This window comes from Spodoptera frugiperda, chromosome 17 (genome assembly GCF_023101765.2).
Source record: "Spodoptera frugiperda isolate SF20-4 chromosome 17, AGI-APGP_CSIRO_Sfru_2.0, whole genome shotgun sequence".
Classification (NCBI taxonomy): Eukaryota; Metazoa; Arthropoda; class Insecta; order Lepidoptera; family Noctuidae; genus Spodoptera; species Spodoptera frugiperda.
Window position 1 is genome coordinate 5340120 of NC_064228.1, and position 15309 is coordinate 5355428.

At 37.3% G+C, this 15309-nt stretch overlaps 2 protein-coding genes across 42 annotated transcripts in view; one reads left to right on the top strand and one right to left on the bottom strand.

The window, feature by feature from the left end:
- The window catches only part of LOC118276673 (ryanodine receptor), a 186386-nt gene extending 185544 nt beyond the window's left edge, over positions 1 to 842 (top strand). For all 37 annotated transcript variants that reach the window (XM_050699838.1, XM_050699840.1, XM_050699852.1 and 34 more), the window contains one exon: positions 213 to 842. In XM_050699838.1, coding sequence (XP_050555795.1) covers positions 213 to 316 — 104 coding nt within the window. In that variant the 3' untranslated portion in view covers positions 317 to 842. The remainder of the gene's footprint in view (positions 1 to 212) is intronic.
- Positions 536 to 15006, bottom strand: LOC118276675 (Golgi pH regulator). Of its 5 annotated transcripts, XM_035595103.2 has the most exons (10): positions 14819 to 15006; positions 13990 to 14280; positions 7449 to 7612; positions 6857 to 6963; positions 6309 to 6412; positions 5975 to 6096; positions 5437 to 5666; positions 4805 to 4986; positions 4269 to 4454; positions 536 to 3723 (listed from the first exon to the last, which is right to left on the bottom strand). In XM_035595103.2, the coding sequence occupies exons 1-10, from the start codon at positions 14858 to 14860 to the stop codon at positions 3463 to 3465; spliced, it is 1689 nt and encodes a 562-aa protein (XP_035450996.1). In that variant the 5' UTR covers positions 14861 to 15006; the 3' UTR covers positions 536 to 3462. The 5 variants fall into 5 exon arrangements, 4 of the variants coding, with proteins under 4 accessions (XP_035450996.1, XP_035451000.1, XP_050555835.1 ...); XM_035595107.2 differs by lacking the exon at positions 13990 to 14280 and having other exon boundaries at positions 14819 to 15004; XM_050699878.1 differs by lacking the exons at positions 13990 to 14280; positions 14819 to 15006 and adding an exon at positions 14506 to 14560.
- Between the last annotated feature and the right edge of the window lie 303 nt (positions 15007 to 15309).

The window sequence follows — 15309 nt, forward strand, 5'->3', positions numbered from 1 at the left end:
CGGAAATTGAACCGGAATTTCCTTACCACTTGATCAACAAATGTTCCAATGTTATTGATAAACACCTATAAACCCTGACATAACTTAGCTGAATCTGGAATTGATCCCGAGACTCCTTGCTTAACAGTCCCATTTCTGACCAAGCATATACAGTACGACACAATTAACAAAATTTATTATAGAGTTATATAAAAATCTATTTATTTCTACAGGTCAAGAAACATATGTATGGAACATGTACACGCAGCGATGCTGGGACTTCTTCCCTGTCGGTGACTGTTTCAGGAAACAGTATGAAGATCTGATGGGAGAATAGATCACTACGCCACAAACAATATGTCGCTTATAACGTAGCAATTTCAAATTTATTGCTCAAAGTAACACCAATTAATGAAAATTAAAAAAAAAAACATTTCTGTTACACGTCGATACAATAATTTTGTAAATAATTCTGTTTTTTTTTTTGTCTTTGTATGTGTTTATTTTTATATAAACATGGCGTGGTTTCGTTCATTTAATATATGGTATGTATGATGATAAATAATTACGGTTGTGGTAAAAAAGAAATAAATCGAATCGGTAATTGAGAAAAAAATATCATTACAAGAAATAGCTTAAACAAAATATATTCTTGCGATTTCTCTTCGAAAATTTGCTAAATACCTAAATAAAGAAATAAATAGTTTATGAACAGAAAGAAATACATTTTTTTCTATATCTTTTAAATAAGTCTAACATAAGGTGGCCTTTCCATGTAAACTTTTCTATTTTTAACTATTTCGATATAGTTTATGTATAAGATAAATAAATAAAGAATTGTTAAATAAAACTATTTAATTGTATTTTACATGTTTTATTTGCATTTCCCTTATATTTAAGTTGTCAGTCTTAAAAACTGGGGGCGAAATTTATAAACTTTGTTTAGTAGAGACAGCTAAGTTATTGCTATTAGTGCTAATTGATAGACAGGTAAGAAAACGTTTTATTGTTTTTAAATAGATATAATCCTCTATTTTTTAAGTCGGGTACCATACATAAAGCCTTCTAAGTCTGAAAAATACTATGCTTAAAACCGCATAAAACTCGGTTCAGCCAAATGCAAGATAATCGCGCACAGCCTAGCGGGACTGCCTAGAGAGTTTACTGGGTCTCGGGCTCGAAAAGCAGGAGTAGGTTCGGTCTGAAACTCGCTCTCGCATCGCCCAATGTGTTTCCCCCTCAAAAAAGTCTATTTTTTATGCTAGGAAAAGCAGATAAACAAGAAGAGCTATCTCAAAATCTAACGAGATTTAAGAGAAACGTCTGCTTATAACTTGAAAAATAAGTTTTATTATTTTCTCTCCTATCAGGGTGTGGGAATTTAAGAACACTCCGTGGCACCCTTCTGCTGGAGCCCATAATAACAAAGTTTATTAATTTCGCCTTTTTACGGTAAGTACTTAATCCTATATGTAACATAATACCGACAAGGGAATTGGAAAACTTCAAACTTATATACATTTTATATACACCGGCAGGTCAACCTACCCCAACATTTAATCAATTTAGACTGCGCGGTTGGCTTGGTTGCTGGGCAACTGACTGCCGCGCAGCGTTTAGTGGCTTGGATTCCCGCACGGAACAACTCTTTGTGTGCTCCACAAATTATTGTTTCGGGTCTAGGTATCATATGCATGTGAACTTAAGTTTGTAAACGCACTCATGACACAGGAGAAAATCCCAGCAACGTTTCTTTAAACAAAAACTTGTTCGTTTTTTCAAACAAATCTTGATTTTATACCAAAAGAATAAAGTTCAAAACTTAAGTATCAAATCTGACAGTTGCTTTATTGGATTTCCGACTTTATATTGTAACGATTAAGGTTTTAAACGCTATATCAGATATTTTCAAACTCCCTTATCGTACACTCAATGACGTATATGGCATAAAAAAGACATCTGTGGGTAATTGTTACAAAGGTACTGTTAAACAAATATTATTTACTAGCTTCTGCCAGCGGCTTCGCCCGCGTTCCCGCGGATAAAAAATATCCTATCACCCAAGTCAGCTCATACTCTGTCTGTATACCAAATTTTATCAAAATCCGTGCAGTAGTTTCAGCGTGATTGAGGGACAAACATCCAAACAAACTTTCACATTTATAATATTAGTCGGGCATACCCGTAACCAATCTGTCATTGAACTTACTCAGTATTAGCGTCATTTAGTGTTATTTACAACAAAAACGTTACACATAGTGAATTGTGTGAAATAGCCACAACGATATAAGCTCAAAAATACATATATTTACATTTAGATACATTGTCTTATAGATGACTATTATAAAAAACATAGCTTAGCTGAATCCGTTTCCACCAGTGCTAAGCTACTTGTACAAATGAACGTTGTATAGCACATCTCTGGTGGAAAAGCACTCCTTATGATCAAAAGTAATAATTTCATACCGAAATATAAACAAGCCAAAAAATTATAAGAATCTCGTTTGAAATTTCAATTTAATTATAATGATTTGATATGACCCGAAAGGGTAAGCAGTAGTGTACTTTTAAAGTTCACTTACACTATAGTCTTAGTACTAAAATTAATCACCGACCTCAATTCAAAATATCATTCATCTAAGCTTTTGACACATATTAACTAAAGTCTCCCGATCAATTTCGATTACGGTGGCACATCTAACTAGACTAGCCTACAATGCAGGAGATAATGTATAAGGAAATAAGCAAACCAAGCCATAAAAAAAATTGAATTGAGATCGGTTATTAATTTTGAACAGAATTTTATAATAAATATATAATACGTTTATACATATTAAGAATACATAAGAAGATACATACTCATACTCTCATATAATCCATTTATAGAAAAAAATACTTCATAATTTTGGTATCGTTTTCAAAAAGAATACATTATTCGTTATGTTGAGGCCTAACAGATATGACAATCATTGTACAATCATTTGCTAAGGATCAATTTTATTAAAATATCACAAACATAGACAAATATAACTAAAGTTCACATACATGTTTCCGAAACATAACAGGTAAAGCATTGTCTCTGTCTACCCCCAAGGGAGACAGGCGTGAAACTAGACAATACTTTTCTCATCTAAAACACTGATAGTTTTTTTAGAATGTTATCCTCAACACAACAGATAAATAATGAATTAACCATACGGCATAATTAAACATCATTCCGCTTTCCAACATATTACTAGGCCCTGTCAAACTTTAAAAAAACATAATTTGTACAAGCCAGAACAATATCTTAAAAATAGCAAATAACTGTACAACTGCAAAAACGTTTGCGCAAACATTTCACCCAACTTGCGCAAACGTTTAACCCAACTTGCGCAAACATTTCACCCAACTTGCGCAAACCGCAAGTTTTTGCGCAAGTTGGGTAAACTTGCGCAAAAACTTGCGGTTTGCGCAAGTTGGCAAATAAGTTTTAACGATTACTTAGTTAACTGAAGGCTGTTTATGAGCTAAATACAACGTAAATATACTAGTTAAAGCACTCACTAAAAATATGACGTCGAACCATCGATGGTAGAAATTAAACTGCAGGTCTCCCAGGACTTGGGTGATGATGATGCGGTATTCGGGAGGCATGTTCATCCTCATCAGGAGTACGGAGGAACAGAAGTACATGCCCATTATTTGCGCGAGTATTAGGACGATGATGTTTGACGATTTCGATGATGATATTTTGTAGAAGAACTGAAAAAAAAGTAGTAATTTTAGTTGTAATTATTAATGTTTGTGATACCAAAGATAATCATTTTTAAAATGGGAGAGAAATGGAGAGGCCAATCATTTGGAAAGAATTTTAGCAATTCAACTGCTTTACTTTGCAATACAGTTTAATTTTTCATGGTATAAGCCGGTAAAAGAGCAGACAGATCAACTGATGGTAAGAAATCACCGCCACCCATGGACACTCGAAACACAAGAGGCGTTACAATGCGCTGCCGGCATTAGAGGGGTTAGGAATTTAAAGGTTGTTAGGGAATCGGGGATTGGGAAGATTGGGAAGGGGGTTATTGGGCCTCCGGTAACCTCACTCACACAACGAAAACTCAAGAGTAGTTTTACGTCGGTTTTCTGTGAGGCAATCCACTCGAGACAATACATTCGTGTCGAAACATGACTCTCCCACACGTTACGCCTTTTATCCTCGAAGGGGTAGGCAGAGGTGCTCATACGACACGTAATGCCGCTATTACTCTCTTACACCAATAAATAAAATAATATTCCATGCTAACCTTAGTCAAAGTAAGCAGCAACCCTCGTATGCTCGTCAGCACGATGCATCCGACCAGTATGAAGGAGACGTGTTGCGACCAGAAGGCGACATCGATGTTCCATCCGAGCCAGTGCACCACTATCTCGAGCCCACGCGTCACTGGGTCCTTCTTGCCCACGCGGTCGAATACTATGTTTATCGTGGACTGAAACAAAAATGGAGTAACAACAGTTAGGTTAGGTTAGGTTAGAAACACCAGAAATAGTCACTCCAACACTATCACCCCCGTCAGGGGGACTATCACCTGTACCCAGGGTGCACCACGGGGAGGTCTTCTGAAACACCAGAGGCGTTACAAGTGCGTTGCCGGTTATTTGGAGCTTAGGAAATTAGAATTGGGGGAATTGGGCCTCCAGTAACCTCACTCACACAAGGAAATACTATCACTCCAGTCGAGCTGGCCCATTCGTGCCGAGGCATGGCTCTCCCACACATTAAACCTTGAATAATTCTTCACAAATGCTTCTACCTAAATAACAAAATAAGAAAACTTACAATAAAAATCTTCCAAACACAGTACAGCGAGAAGAAATATCCGAGGAAATTGAAGTATTTCCCCTGGAACGTCTTGGACCACTCTATCTTCTCTCGCATGGTTCTCGCATCATGAGCCTCCAAGAACAGCTGGCGACTCAACTCCTCAAGACCCGCTATTTCCTGGCGAAGTTGGTTTATGTCTGGAAAGGGGGAGAAATTGGGTAATATATTGAAATGTTGGATTAAGTCTTTGACTGCCAAAGAAAACTGTGGAAGGCAAATCCGCCGCTAACGTCGGTCACCGGTGACCACCACGGCGTTCAATGTATTAAAGAAGATTTTATTAACATCTGTCACAAAATGTCTGTGACAAAATAGAACACCGAAAAACTCTAACACTTTTGGGGTTCGAACCTGAGAACCTCCTTCAATAAACTAATTTAAATATATAATGAACTAGCCAGAAGCTAGTTGGCTGGCAGAAGCTTCGCTCGCGTTCCCGTCGTATAAAAAGTCAAACTCAAAACAGCTCATACCCTGTCTGTATACCAAATTTCATCAAAATACGTTCAGTAGTTTCGGTGTGATGGACGGATAAACCTCCAAACAAACTTTCACATTTATAATATTATAGTAGTGTAACTACTTACTTTCACTCCCATGGCCCAATGGATTAGCAATACTACCAACACTGGACAAAATGTTGGTCCAAAATCCACCTCTATTCTTAACATTGGATTGGTCCAACATATTGTATTGCTGTCTCGCTCCCACACTATTGGCTTCGGCTAGCGCTATCCTTTTCTTTTTCACCAATATCATGTCCATATTTTGTAGAAGCTTCTTCTCTATTGATAGGACATCTGATTGTGTAACTGGCCTGAAATACAAACAAGAAAAAAAATATTTCAATATTCAAATATCGTTATTTTGTGCCTCGTTTGTCAAATGGTCGCAAGTTCGCTTGTTTAAGGAGAACCAAATTCGACCGACGGGACTTGAAAAATGTTATCGGAATTAAAAGAAACCTCAGTATATTATGAAAACTCGAATTATTTCTGGTATAAGAAAATAGGCACATAATCTATTATATGTTTACCTAACGGGGATGACTTCTATCACAGGCGGTATGTTATGTCATGGTCGAAAACTAAAGAAACTACATAATATCTAAAAATATGTTTTTACCTTATAAATATAGCCATAGAAGTATATGGATAGTTGACTGCACCAAATCCTGAAAGGAGTGCCATCACTGTGACTCCGATCACTCCAATACGGGATACACCTTGTTCTATTGAAAATATTCCCTGAAAGTACCATTTTAATTTGTTATTTTAATGAAGACACATAAAAAAATAATACGTTGCGCTTACTTTTGCATAGGTTGGTCGCCTAACAAGCGGAGCCCATACAAAAATTTCATCAGTTTTAATAATATTATAATCAAAGAACTCAGTAAGTAGACATTTACTGAACATTTATTTTTGAAGTCATGAATACTAGCAAATATGTAGCTTACCTGTTTCGGACTCAAAATTGGGAATGGGTCGCCAATTTTCCAGAAGAAATACAGGTAAACAAACCACACGAATATGGTTAGTGGCCTTATCATATTTTGAGAGACTACAACAAATGAAAACTATTAAGAACTAGCTTAAAGATTATTGCGCAAACTGTAGCGCAAGTTGCGCACGTTGCGCAAAACACATCACATTTTGCGCAAATAGTGGAAAATTAGGTTCAACAATAAATAACTTTATATCTTCAACATTTTGTATCACAAACTCATTTTATCACACCTTTAATAAATGCCATTGTATGGCATAAAATCAAATCAAAGATAGGATATTGCTGGACAATGAGATCGTTTACTTGAGGCTTTGACATATTCTCGACTCTTGCCAAACAGCGTTTGGCGCTCTAATTGACGAACCAATCATAGCGCGGAACGCGCTCTCGTGTCGTTTTCGTTCAACACAAAGCTCATACTAAGTTTAAAAAATAATGATTATATTGTTAGATGATTATACAGTTTCAAAAATAATTATTATATTAACATTTACTTACCAAATCTAATATTACTGATGCAAAAGTATGCAATGTAAAATGGTATCAGCGCTATCACCATGAACAGAAGTGAGTAAAGGCCCAAGTTCCAGTGGAAATATCGGGAGCTGGAATGAAATAAAATGTTATAATTAAGGAGAGAAGTTTAACCATGTTGTGTTTAGCAAGAAAAAGTTTGAATAATCATGATTAAGTTCAGTAAAACATAGTCTTCATTTTGGGTAAGTAGTGGTATAAAATGTTTGCAAGTCTAGTTAAGGTGCTTACTGAGTTTTTATTTATTTTTAGGGAAGACTGAAGCTGAAATAGTCATTCACACATTATTGAGCCCCCTCAAAATCATCTAATGACTTCTCCCAGCTTGGACAAGGTGTGAGGAAGTAAAAGCCTCTTACTGACTAACCACTCCATTCCTACTACTGCTTTTCGAGCCGAAGCCTGGGTAAACCCACTAGGTAGTCCAGAGCTCCGAATGGAATGGTACTTATTGCTGGCAATAGACTCACACCTTATCACCAAGTACTTATAACATAACTAGTGAAAAGATAATCAGTATGTACCCTCTTTCACATGCTCTTATAAATCTTCTTACCTTGAATCTAAATAGTCAATGATTTCAAATATGATTAGCTCGAACATGGTACAACTTAGTGCGAAGGTGACAGAGAATATAAGCTGCACCAGCAGGTGATGCACTTCATAGTCTCTGAATAATTGCTTCACGAAGAATATCCATCCTCCTACGAAGAAGACTATCTGAAATTTATTAAAATTGTATTTTTAATGTAAAGGAAAATCATTCAATTTGTAAGCAAAAACAATCAACAAGTTCTTTAGTATATAACTGTGTATACTATAGTATGTTCATTGCGTCTCTTTTAAGGGGTAACTATATGTCTAGCATTGGACATTTGGAAGTTTAAATGATGAAAACCTCAGTTTCTTCACAATAACAGCTTTAATTATTGATTCTTGGATATTACAAATTGAATGATGTAGAATTTGCTGGCGTCGCAACCGTGTACAATATAGAAGTGAGAAAAAACAAAGTATGCGGGTGTTTGTAAAACAAAAATAAAAAGTTATTTAATATCATCACTTGAACGTGCAACTTGTTGCTATTAGAACCCATTAGGCGTAGGTACGGCGCAGACATCTTCCCCCCCGTTGAAAGACTCCTTTCAACCACTTCAGTCTTCCTCCGGTGGCGATGTAGGCAAGGGACAGATCCGAGTGAGAGGTCTCCTGAAGCAACCTCTGGTAGTTTGCACGTCTGCGACTCGCGTGACTCCGTCGGTCCCCGGGAACAGCCTGCTGACTCGTCCCATTCGCCAACTGAGTGGTGGGACATTATCCTCATGGAGAAGAACTAAGTCGCCGACTTTTAGTGATGCTGATTTCGTACGCCATTTTGAGCGCTGCTGTAGCTCTGCTACATATTCCTTTTGCCAGCGCTGCCAAAAATGTTGATGTATTTGTTCAAGCTTCATGTAGCGTTGAAGATTGTTCTGGTTCTCGTGCTCGAGCGATGGACCAGGCAATGCATTTAAGGCACGCCCTATCAGAAAGTGACCAGGAGTTAGGAAGTGGTAATCGTTAGGGGAAGGAGAGAGTGGGCATAAAGGTCTACTATTAAGCACAGCTTCCACTTGTGTGAAAAGAGTACATATCTCCTCGAACGTTAAATGATTGTTTCCCATAACGCGTTTTAAATGGTATTTCGCGGATTTAACGCCTGCCTCCCAGATGCCGCCGAAATGTGGAGCATATGTGGGAGAGAACACAAACCTCACACCTTCATTGGTAACAAAATCAACTACAGGTCCATGATTGGTTTTAAGAAAATTGCCTATTTCCTTAGCGGCTGCAACAAAGTTGCGGCCGTTATCGCAAAATATCTCCGCTGGCTTGCCCCGTCGCGATATGAATCTGCGTAATGTCATAATAAAAGCGTCTTTAGACAAATCACTGACGGCTTCCAAGTGCACACATTTATAGCGAAAACATACAAACAAACATAAGTAGGTTTTAGTTAATCGTGCACCTCGACCTTTTCTGTTTAGTGTGAGGAATGGACCAGCGAAGTCAACACCAACAGTACGAAATGGAAAATCAGGTGTGATGCGCTGTGCAGGTAAGTTTCCCATCATGGGAGTTAATGTTTTACCTTGAATACGTCTACATCTGACACAGGCATGAACTGTGCGGCGGGCCAAGTGCCTACCGTTTATAGGCCACACAGTTTCTCTTACACAGGCCAGCAATAGTTGAGGCCCGGCATGCATATTCCGTAAGTGTTCATGTTTGAAATATAGTTTGGTGAGTGGATGAGAGGCGTGTAGAAGTATAGGATGTTTTTTAGTATAATTATAATTTGATAATTCTATTCTACCACCGACTCTCATCACCTTGTCATCATCCAAAAAGGGTGAAAGTGACAAGAGAGGCGATTTGCTACTTAAACCTTTATTTTTTAATAAAATATTGTATTCTAGAGCAAATGAAGTTTTCTGAGCAATTTTACATAGGCTAATAAAGGATGATTCTAATTCGGTAACACTAAATTTACCAAATAATTTATCTTTAGGATTTTTGTGTCTAATATTATGTATATATCTGTTTACATACGCAAACATGCGTCTTAATTTTAAAAACGATGAAAATTTATCTATTTTTAGAATTTCTGTTACAGGTTCCTGGACCACAGCGGAAGTGGATTTCATCTCAGGTAAGTCTGTTTCATTCATTAATTTATTTAAATAGGGCCAATCACATTCAGGCTGTATTAGAAAATTTGGACCTGACCACCATAAATTAAGGTTGGTAATTTGATCTGGACTTACGCCTCTTGAGATCAGGTCAGCCGGATTCTGATCAGTCGGCACATAGCGCCACGACGAACTATCGGTAAGTTCATTGATCTCGGCAACCCTATTCGCTACAAATGTTTTTAACTTTGCAGAATTACCATTCAACCAGCTGAGGACAACGCTAGAATCGCACCAATAAATGATACGATTGACCTCACATCGCAGAGAACTGGTAACTGTCTTGCACAATTTTGCAGCTAACAGAGCAGCACAAAGCTCCAGACGCGGTATTGTCGTCGGCTTCAACGGCGCCACCTTAGACTTAGCACACAGTAAGTTAACCTTTACATCACCAGCTAAGTTGTGTGACCGCAGGTACACACATGCACCGTAAGCGACTTGAGAAGCATCACTAAAGGTATGTATTTCTATATAACTAGGAGCTTCGCATAGAGTTGATCGCGGGATCTGTAGATCTGATAAAACATTTAGATTGTTAATAAACTTGTTCCAAGATTTCAAAATATCGGAGCTAACCGGTTCATCCCAGCCATTTTTATTGAGCCATAAGGACTGAAGCAACATTTTAGGTATAATCACGCATGGACTGAGAATACCAAGGGGATCAAAAATCTTGAAAGATGTAGACAGTATAGAACGCTTGGTAACTACATCACTTTTGTTGGGAATTACAATTGATATTTGAAGAGTATCGGTTTTAGGATTCCAATTTAATCCTAAGGTATTAGTGGATTCACTTAAACTGACCTTGACATTTTGATCAATGACCGATGATGACAAAATACTTGGTGAATTCGACCTGAATTTACGTAGTTTAAACCCTGCAGACTTTAGAGTGTCCGACACCTTGCGCTGAATGTATAACAACTCGGACTCATTGTTGGATCCAGTGACCAAATCATCGACATAGTGGTCGCGTTTAATAATATTACCTATAAATTGATCATCGCAATCCTCTGCCAATACCGACAAACACTTGGTGCTTAAATATGTAGCACTTGCGAGACCATAAGTGACGGTTTTTAGACGTAAAGTTTTGATAGGATTTGACTCATCACTTCTCCAAAGTATTAATTGTAAATTACGATCCCTTTCATCTAGTTCAACCATCCTAAAGAACTTTTCAATATCGGCTGTCAAAATGTATTTGTACTGACGAGCTCGTATCAAAATAGAAAAGATCGAGTCTTGAACATTGGGACCGACCATCTGTAGGTCGTTTAGAGAGAAACCTGAGGAAGTTCGTGCCGATCCATCAAAGACAACACGTGTCTTTGTCGTTTCACTATTTTGTTTGAAAACTGCATGATGGCAAAGATAATAGGATGGAACGGGATTTACAATCGGACATTCCTCTAAATGGCCTAGCTCTAAATATTCTTGAATGAAATTTGAATATTGTAACTTTAATTCTGGATTCTTACGGAAACGTTTTTCTAAACACAATAGTCGTTTCTTAGCCATTGCGTAAGAATCTCCTAAACAATCTGGACTATCAATTAGAGGCAGCCTAACACAAAATCTGCCAGATTCTAAACGGTAAGTATTACGATAGAAGTGGTCTTCGCAAGCCTGCTCAATTTTACCAAAATATTGCTTATCTGGAACTTGCTCCAGTTCCCAAAACTTTGTTAATTGATAATTAATATCGGAATTATTGCATTCGTCACTGTCACTGATTGAAACATGACACGGAATATTTCTTGGTGACGAACGATTCCTTAACCTTGGAAAAATAGGGCCGGCGACTAACCAACCTAGCTTTGAGCTGCGTAGCTTGGGCATGTTATGACCTAATGTTAGCTGATCACATCCTAATAGGTCCCAAAATAGGTCCGCACCTATCAAGACGTCTATTGCCGAAGGCTGATTAAAGTTAGGATCAGCTAACTGTATGTCTCGTGGGATGTTAAATTGACTAATATCTATAGATTGTTTAGGAATAGAACCTGTTAATTGGTTCAACACATAAAATGATTGTACAACACTGTAGTCATTGCTAAATGACTTTAATCGGGCAATGCAACTTTTGTTTACATGTTCTGCTAAGTTGTTGCCTATACCAATAACATTTATGGTATTTATAGTACATACCTGTAATGATAGCTTGTTCATGAGTGACTGGCTAATAAATGAGGACTGACTTCCACAGTCTAATAAAGCGCGCACTCTAAATTGTTTGTTTGTTTGAGGATTGATAACGTTTACCATGGCTGTTGACAAAAGAATATGATTTTCTACGAAATTATCACTAATCGAATTATTGACTGATATTTCACTTGAACCGCGATCTGTGTTATCGCTATTGCTGTTGACTGTACTAGCATTACTTGTGCTAGTATTGTTAGAATTAGGTAAATGCAAGAGTGAGTTGTGTCTACGCTTGCACTCACGACAGGGACCCAACTTGCAATCATGTGCACGATGCCCAGTTCGTAAACAATTGGAGCATAAGTGCAACTTAAGTGCTTCGTCTCGTCGTTCTTGAACACTCTTCGCTAGGAATGTAGGGCAGTCGTAAATCCAGTGGTTACCCTTACAGACAACGCACTGCCTAGTGACGGAGCCGGTATTCTGAACTGTAGACGAAAAGGACTTAGTGCTACGAGAATTATTATTGTTATTATTTTGACGTGATTGTGTAGCCTTGGGTGTGTCAAACTTGTTTTGAGACATAGTTTGTAACACATCAGCACGATCAGTTAGGAACTTATTGAAGTCCTTTAGAGTGGGGAGATCGGACAAGTTATTACGGTGTTCTTCCCACTTCATTGCAGTACGATTATCTAATTTAGGTATAAGAATTTTAATAATTATCATATCAAGCAGCTCATCTTGTTTAGCTAAGCTTGATAATGCGCGCAAGTTTTTTGTTACGTGGTCAACTAGAAACCTCAGTGATTTGTCTGATTCACGTTTGTGTTGTTGCTGGGTCGATTCAAAATATAACAATGAATTAAGGTGTTGATTTATAAGCTGGCGCTTGTTATCGTAACGATCGCACAAAAGCTGCCATGCAGTTTCATAATTAGTTTCGCAAATCTCTAAATTAGAGATAATTCGCGCGGCTTCATTCTCGAGATACGATACCAAATAATGGAACTTATGAATAGGGTTGATGCGCTCATTGTTATGAATAAGCGACAAATAGGTGTCTCGGAACTCAAGCCAGCGAAAATAAGCGCCATCGAACTTTGCAATTTGTATTTGTGGTAATTTAAAATCAACATGATGACACTGAGTCGACTGATCGTGATGACATTGTGATGAATTGTGCGAATCAGAATAATGAGAAGTATTCTTATACTTGTCAAGTTGCTCTTCAGCAATTGCCAAATGTGAAGTGAAGATCTGTTCAATTCCATCACGTTCATCGATCTCAGAGTCCATATTATCACAATTAATAACCTCAATCTGAGCCTGTAGTTCATCGAATTTGCTAGACACAGCTCGGATTTTATCAATATTAATTTCTAATTCTTTAATTTGAGTTTTTGATAATTTTAAAGAGCATACTACATCTAAATACCTTTTAAATTTCGTTAAGCGTCCTTTGACCGAGCTACGTTTAGCAAGTAGTTCCTTCAATTGTTTTGCATTACTGTCTTTATCTTCGCTTAAAGACATTTTGTTTATTAATTAATAGTAGCAACAACAAACGAGAAACTAGTACTTAAGAAAATATTCTAAGTGATTGAGTAATCTAAACAGTAACACACTAATGCAAAATGAAGGAATAAAGTTATATGTTCAACTCTTATCTGACACTCCGTCGGCGACACCTGGGGCCCGAAAGCAGCCACGCGGCAGCAACGCGGTAACAGCGCGGCCGCAGCTCGGCGCGTGACGATGCGCAGACGTTTCGTCACGAATTCCCTGGAATAGTCGGCCAACAATATTTGAAATAATGTGAACTAAAACAATGACATGCACTATTGGGAGGGTGGCTAAGTTTAGGCCTTCAGATTACGTAGCAGAATGAAAATATCGGGAATGTAATTACTAATAGTTGTTTAGATACTCAAGTATTATGTATTTAAGAACTTGTTTTCATGAATTTACTGTTATTTTAATGAATTTTATAATTTTACAAATGATTACGTAGGTAGTTGACACTAAATTATGAATCCTAATTTTAGTATTTTAGGAGATTTACTGATTATTTACTTGAAATAAGCCTTAAAATACCTAGATATTTTGTTAAACTAATGAAATACACAAGTGGAGTGTACCAAACAGCGACCCTTTTGATAGGAGAAATGGGTTTAGGTATTAGGGTAAATTGTAGGAATGGCACTTAACTGATAGGCGAAACGGCTGCTTCTGGCTGCACTGATCCTCGCTGGTGGCTGTGGTACTGATAGGTACACGAGCTGCTCGCAGATGTTGGCAAAATTCTCGAACTGACGTGGCAGGCTGACGGTGAACCTCGATGGAGTAGAAGCTAAGGCTGGGCGCGGCGAGTTCTTCTGACCGACCTGGCTGGCTTAGTTGTCTTCTATTATAGTGTTCTTGCGTCTGTAGTCCTCCACGATGAATCTTTGGTAGATTTCCTTTGTCTTCGTAGTCGATCCGAGTTTTTGCAAATGTGTCCTGTCACGGTCGCCAATTAATGTCTAGCATTGGACATTTGGAAGTTTAAATGATGAAAACCTCAGTTTCTTCACAATAACAGCTTTAATTATTGATTCTTGGATATTACAAATTGAATGATGTAGAATTTGCTGGCGTCGCAACCGTGTACAATATAGAAGTGAGAAAAAACAAAGTATGCGGGTGTTTGTAAAACAAAAATAAAAAGTTATTTAATATCATCACTTGAACGTGCAACTTGTTGCTATTAGAACCCATTAGGCGTAGGTACGGCGCAGACACTATAGTTAATAATCTCCTTATTTTGTTCTATTAAAAATGGATTGGAATTAAAGTGTTGGTTCAAAAACAATTATTAATTTTATCGATACGGAAACGTATGTGCGTTACAAATACTAAATATTGTATTTAAAGAAGCTAAGCTAAGGTGGTGTAAATAATTAGACTGATTATCTGTAATTAAAGTAATTTAAATCGTTTATTTATTTAACTTGGAACTGTTCAAAATAACCTCTGATGCCGTATATTTGCAACTTACTTGTGATATTAATATTATCAACGTATCCTCAAGGAATGTCATTTTGTATGTATTCTAATGCTAATACTTTTCTTTACTTAAATAATATTCGTTCACAGCATTTCACATTTTACCGAAAAATTACAAAAAAAAAACAACGACAACAGTACGAGTTTGACGTATTTGACAGCTGATTGCCGACTCAAAATATTTGACATTGACATTTTATTTGACAAGTCACGAGATATTAAAAAAGTTAGTTAGAAACCTAGTATTTTAATCACTACTTTTTTATTGCCATCAAGGGACCATATATTTACCATATGCCCCATGTAGACTGATGCGGCTAAAGAAAACCCTCAAACAATGAAATTAAATAGAAGAGCTATACACCCACGAGCCACCAAAAATGAATCCTAGTTAAGCATTTGCCATGGACTGGTAGAACCTTTCAACAAAGTCTACTTAACACTCAAAACGCTATGGGGGCAATTGATCGGCGCTAGCCGAGG

Coding starts and splice junctions, on each gene's coding strand:
- LOC118276675 (XM_035595103.2), bottom strand. CDS start 14,860: ATGACATTCCTTGAGGATACGTTGATAATATTAATATCACAA. Junction 7,613..13,989: donor AGCAGCCGTTTCGCCTATCA/GTTAAGTGCCAT, acceptor AATAAATTTCAG/ATAGTCTTCTTCGTAGGAGG. Junction 5,667..5,974: donor TCTATGGCTATATTTATAAG/GTAAAAACATAT, acceptor TTTGTATTTCAG/GCCAGTTACACAATCAGATG.